Source organism: Corvus brachyrhynchos, unplaced genomic scaffold, assembly GCF_000691975.1.
Source record: "Corvus brachyrhynchos isolate BGI_N302 unplaced genomic scaffold, ASM69197v1 scaffold220, whole genome shotgun sequence".
In the NCBI taxonomy this organism is placed as follows: Eukaryota; Metazoa; Chordata; class Aves; order Passeriformes; family Corvidae; genus Corvus; species Corvus brachyrhynchos.
The window spans coordinates 5,064,603-5,071,066 of NW_008236209.1; the positions used below are offsets into that span (position 1 = coordinate 5,064,603).

Genomic DNA, 6,464 nt, shown 5'->3' on the forward strand with positions numbered 1-6,464 from the left:
TGGTTTGGGATGGGCAGTGCTCTGGACACCTCTGCTCTGGAGCCAGGCTGGGAGAGCTGGGGGTGCTCATCTGGAGAAGGCTCTGGGGAGAGCCTTCCAGTGCCTGAAGGGGCTCCAGGAGAGCGGGAGAGGGACTTGGGACAAGAGATGGAGGGACAGGACAAGGGGGAATGGCTTCCCACTGCCAGAGGGCAGGGAGAGCTGGGATATTGGGAAGGAATTCCTGGCTGTGAGGGTGGGGAGGCCCTGGCACAGGGTGCCCAGAGAGGATGTGGCTGCCCCAAACCTAGAAGTGTCCAAGGCCAGTTTGGAAGGGGCTTGGAGCAACCTGGGATAGGGGAAGGTGTCCCTACCCATGGCAGAGGGTGGAATGGGAGGGGCTTTAAGGTCCCTTTGAACCCAAACCATCCTGGGATTCTATGGATGCTCAGTTCTCCATCCCTGCCTCCCCATAAGAGTGAATGTAACCTACCCTGATAATTGTAGCTACAAAAATTATCAAGTCCTCAGAATTTGGGCATGTTTCTTTACAAGGAGCATCACCAATTTTCTCAAAGCCTTCTCCACATTTGTCTTACTGCAGGGAATCCATAATGTCTCTGCCCACCAGGAAGAAGAGGAGTCCAGAGAGTAACACCAGGGGCACCCCAGCAGCAGCAAACATGAAGGACCACCCATAGTAGACGTGCACAGGGACATCATCCAGGCACTTCTCGCTCCTCTCCAGGAGGATGTACTTCTGGAAGTCAGCTGCAAACTCCTTCCACATCACAAAGAGAAACACGAGCAGGAGAAACAAACCTCCTGGGAAGAGAGAGAAAACTGAGTTATTCTCTGTGCAGGAAATACAGGAATAAAGGTGAGAAAAGATCACAGCAGCTTCTCATCCATGCTCTCCACCAAAACTTTGTGTTGCAGAATTGTTGCTCCTGATGTTGCTCTGCAGGTTCCTGTGGAAGCCGAGGCCACTTGCCATGGGAGAGCCCCACACCACAGTGATCAGTTCCTGCCCTCTGACACCTTGTGCTTTGATCTCCAGCACTTCTGAAGGCTCTGCTCCAACGGGATACGGCCATGGAGAAACCAGCGGAGCAGGGCTGATGTTCCCAGCAGGGACCTGCGTTCCTCTCTCAGAGGTGGAATGCTACACCTTTTCCACTCAGACATGAATGAGGAGACACCAAGACTTCTTCCTTTTTTGTATCTGCCCTTCCAAGCAGTGTCATAGCCAATTTCTACCAGGAATCAATCCTGATGATGGCCAAATTCTGCCACTGAACCTGCCACCCCCAGGGCCAGCAGAGCCTGCAGGGCCACCACGTTATGGAGTGGGAAAGGGACACAGCCGTGAGATATTAATCTTAGGTGGGCTACTAAATACCAGAATAACAACAAGAATAATAAGCAGCTTATACCACAGGGCTCAAAGCAGGTGACAAAAATTAGAGTGGCACAAATCTCATTTACTGTGTATCATTAAAAATATATATCTGTGGCGCATTTTAAACTCAACATCCATTAAAGCTGAACAGTGATGGTGTGATGACAGGTCTGAAAGCAGTTCAGAAATATCTGATCTTCCTACTTCACAGGTAGAAGCTGCTATTTTTAAATGGCGCTGTATAACATATAGATATACACACGCACACATATGAAAGAAATACATTACAGCTTATATTATTTTTATGGTTGAAGTGAACAGCTCGAAATTAATTTAGTTGACAAGTTACCACACAGTTCTGTGGCTGTGTTGTGGCTTCTGCAGGATTTAATTTCTCCCCTTGCCATTTTTAAATCAAAGGTAGTTGTGGTGTATTTAATTATTCTTGCTGGCAGCTTATACACTCCAAAATCCAGCTCTTGTACTAAGGAAAGGAAAGGAAAGGAGTAAAGCTTGACATTGATTTATCTGCTTAGGGAGGTTACTGAATCTTCAGTCAGAGAAAACACGTCTGTGTTTTACTGTGATTCTGTTTATAATGGTTATAAAAACATCTCAGAGACAAAAATAAGACTCACAAGAAGGTAAGAGGCTTCAAAGTCCTCACTAAGAATGAGAGAAATTGCAGTTCCCCACCCTAAGCTGTCACATTTGCTAAACTGCTTCCCATGCTCTAAAAAAGTGCAACCCTATCAATCAAAAATTGGTGTAGCCATACGAATACTCTTTACATCTCCCCATGCTGATATTCCAGCCATTCTCCTTGACGTGGAGGAGTCCTTGTTTTTCCTGGAGAGGCAGGCGAGGAGTTAAACAGCAGCTGCTGGAACATTTGCATGTTCATTGAGGTTTTGATACCACTTGAAATTAAGTGCACAAATAAATATTTTACACTTACTATGATAGTTGTATGCTTAAAATACCAATTATTCTACTATAAGAAAACGATGGCGTGTTCAAATAGTCGCATGTCCCTTACAAAATACAATGTATTGATAAGAAGGCAATTAAGTCTTTATTACTGATGTAATTTAAAATTAAATTAATTAGATAGCAACTGAACCTTGAAAAGTGCTCCTTTAAAGATCAATTTCTATTTCATTAACTTATAATACCTACCGTAAGAGACGCAAATGAAAGCGCAGCCCCAGTGGGACAGAGAACGTGCGTATGGAAAAGTACTTTGGAATTTTGCTTTAAATAACCAGGAATTCTGTGCTGATTTCTCCCAGGACAATTTAGATGGCCTAAGTCTCATTTTTTGAAGTAATCAGATGAAAACCTTCCAGTTCTTACTGAGAAGGGTGTGGGAAGTCCCACGTGTGGGTGGTGCCATCCCCAACCTCTTCATGAGATAAGGAATGGGAATTGGCCCCTGCTCTGTCCTCAGGAGAAGCTCCAGGTCTTGTATGGAAGGATTTATTATTAAACAGGTACTGGAGGTGATGGCATGGCCATGGCATCTAAATTAAGAATGTTTTCACACTCTGGGCAAATGACAAGAATATGTAAAGCAAGCAGCCTTCTTCCCTGGAATAATTACAGCTGAGCAATGAAGAATCCCTGGGATTTACACCATGTCCTCGGTGGGAAAGGAAAATCAGAAGGGCAGGTGCAGCCAAAGGATGGTGGGAGCTCAAAAAGGGCAGCTTACTGAAATCTGCTCAGCCAGAAATCCTTGTTTGGAGCAATCACAAGTATCCCTGAACCTGTCTAGAATTTGTCACACTTACAGCCATGAGCAGAGTCTTCATCATGAGAAAATCAGGAAGTTTCACTCCCATATTACCAAAGTGTTTGGCATTTTTGGTTTTTTGCTGTTGTATTTGGGATTTTTCATCTGTTGAACAGGTTTCACTTTACTCCCTCCTTTCTGGGGCTTTTAGTGGAAAGCAGAAAATCATCTTTGTTTCCTGCCAGCTTTGGATGTAGAAACCAATTCCTTCCTGCTTTGGGCAGCAAGATGAAAAACTAAAAAAATGTTGTTTTCTGCCCTAAAAATGAGACCGTCATTGGCACCCACACCTGAGACACAGGGTGTGTGTTGGGTTTGGGTAAGTGAAGACCTCACCAAACCTCCTCCCCATGCCCATCTCAGCATCCCTGTGCTTTCTCCACTGGAAAATTACCCAAGTAATCCCTTCCCTTGTCTCCTTCTCCCTCTCCTCCTTTTGCCTCTGTTCATTAGGATGGAACTAGGAAAAATTAACTGTGAAACTCCATCTCCAGGCTGATGAGGTCAACGGCATCTTCTGGGGAGGGGCTAATTGCCAGAAAATTGCAGTGGGGTATTAAATCTGTCTCCTTTGTGAGCTGCAGATCCGGGAGCCCGGAGCTCCATCCCCCTCTCCCAGCGGACCTGCGTTTTCCGTGTGGGTAAATTGAAGTGGAGCTTTTCCCTTCTCTCACTTTATTTCCTTGTGACGCCTTTATAGCTGCTAATTGTGGGGACAGGTGAGTGAACTCAATCTTTAACTCTTATTCTGGGGAAGCTACTGAACTTTTGTGTAATCTGCTAATTAGGAGAATAATGAACTTTGACTCGTTCTCCTCTCTCACTCGTTTCCTCTTAAAGGATGTTAATAACGAGGAAATGGAGGGATGACCTTCAGCTGCCCTTCCATAACTGTCAGCCTTCACTGCACGTGGGGAGCCTGAGACTGCCAAAGTGGAGCAGCTCCATTTGGGAAGCAGAATTTGAGCAAAAAATTCAGCCCTTTAACTGACAGGACTGGGAAATCTGCCTTTTTTTCCATGCTGTCGGGTCACACTGAAGAACAGGTTGGTCCCACCATGGGCAGGGACAAGACCCATCATCCCAGGTTGCTTCAAGCCCCATCCAACCTGGCCTGGAACACTTCCAGGGATGGGGCATCCACAGCCTCTTTGGGTAACCCGTGCCAGTGCTGCACTTCTAAGTCTGGTCTCTAAAATGCCCAAAGGAAAAGAAAACTGAGGAGCACAAGGTAGGAAAAATGAAGGAGCACGAGGAAAGTTGTCTCAGCAACTCAAAGAGCTTCCAGAAGTTGCAGCAGAGAGCTCATCCAGCCCTCTTGGTGACATTGTAGTGACAATTAACCAACCTCTGACTACTGAAACAAGGGGACAATCAGGCACTGGGCAGGATCTGCCACCCCTTGGAAGCACTGAAGCTCATTCTGAGATGGCAAATGCTGGAAGGAAAGCAGCATGCTGGCTCTTGGCTTGTGTATTCCAGGTGCTTTTGGGAGCAGGCTGGCAGGGAAAACTGCTCAGCTGGGGCTGTGGATGTGCAAAGGCAGCACCAGCAAACGTCAGATGGGCTCCAGCTCTTTCCAGTCACCCAGTGGAGGAAATCCAGAGAAATGCCTCCAGTGCTTTGGAAGGGCTCTCAGCAACGCCTCCCAAGGAGCAGTCCATTGGTTATGGGAGCTGGCACAGCCAGATTTGCCCTCTGGAATGTACAGTAAATAAAAGGCATCTCAGAGGGAAATCCAAAGGGATCCACTTGAGCCATAACAATTCTTGCCCTTCGGTGCCAGATTCCCCCTGAGACAGAGGGACACACAACCCTCCTCAGGACCATGCCAGGCTGGTCACCCATAAATGTCTGGGAATGCATTTGCACCAATAGTGCCTTTAAAGCCCTTTTGGTAGAAAAAGTGACATCATTTTGCAATGAATAACCATGACCTGTCCCAAAGTAGGGCGTTCGTGGGCAGAACAAAGCTGTCGGTGAAGGGTTCCCTTCGAGTCCGGGACATCCCGCAGTCCTGGTGCTCCATCTCCCCATCGACTGCCAGACCACATTCCCACCCTGCAGATTGCCAGCTTTTTCACACTTCCTCAAGGAGAGATCATTTCTTCAAGGGAGGTTAATTAACACTGACCCGCAGGCCATGATTAGAAGAGAAGAGGTGCTTTCTCCTGCATCATCCCTCCACATCCCGCTATCCGAAGGAAAGGGATGGCTGGAGACTTGAGGCTGTGTTAAATCCATTGTTCCTACTGCTTAGCGCAATTATGCAAAATATTTTTAGAAGGGATAACAAGAAAATAATCATGGAGGGATGCAACCCAAATCCATCCAGAAGCCGGGGTCAAGCAGGATCCAGAGGTCTGAGATCAGGATAAGCCCCCCCAAAAAAAAGGATCAGTTGAAACACTAAGGAAACTTTGCTGAAAAAAACACTGAATCCTTCTGCTATCATTTGAATGGAAAATATAGTAGGAAGTGTCTTCCAGCTGAACTCGTTCCCCCGAATGACTGTTAATAACAATGATTGCTGTTCAGATTGAAGCTGCATTAATACAAACTTCAATTTTAACAGCAGCATCTTTGTCTGATGCCAAGAGGTTTATGTGATGCATAATCAGCTCTTCTAAAAAGTGTCACATTCTAAGCCCCAGCCTTTTAATCAAGGAATAGTCAAATAAAGTGGAAAAACAATGGAAAAAAAAAAAAAAAAAGAAGAATGTTGAGTATTACTTAGCATCCTTTTCTGTGATATTTCTGCCTAACGTGCAGGCTGGACCCACTTCTCAGGGACATCTGCTGCCTTCTGGGAGCCTGGACTACAGATGGGAAGAGAAAGCTCCCTGCCGTGGTACAGCCCTTGGATTATTATCCATTATGGGATCACAACAACCCCACGGAAAACTACAGGCTTGGGGCAGAGTGGCTGGGAATCTGTTTGTGGAAAAGGCCCTGGGGATGCTGGTGCCAGCAGCTGGACACGAGCCCAGAGGTGCCCAGGTGGGCAAGAGGCCAATGGCTCCTGGGCTGTCCCAGCCGAGGTGCGTCCAGCAGGCCCAGGGCATTACCTGTGCCCTGTGCTGGCACTGCTGGGGCACCTCCAGTGCTGGGGACAGCCCTGGGACCCTCAAAACAAGAGAGACATTGAGGGGCTGGAGCGTGTCCAGGGAAGGGAACAGAGCTGGGGAAGGGTCTGGAGCACCAGGAGAGGCTGAGGGAGCTGGGAAAGGGGCTCAGCCTGGAGCAAAGGAGGCTCAGGGGGGACCTTGTGGCTCTGCCCAACTACGC

General features: G+C 47.1%; 1 protein-coding gene across 1 annotated transcript in view; it reads right to left on the bottom strand.

The window, feature by feature from the left end:
- Nucleotides 1–374: 374 nt before the first annotated feature.
- LOC103622573 (transmembrane protein 182) overlaps nt 375–6,464 on the bottom strand; it is a 15,696-nt gene continuing 9,606 nt past the window's right edge. Inside the window, exon 5 of the mRNA XM_008641556.2 lies at nt 375–832. Within this exon, the coding sequence (XP_008639778.1) occupies nt 575–832 (258 nt within the window). The 3' untranslated portion in view covers nt 375–574. The remainder of the gene's footprint in view (nt 833–6,464) is intronic.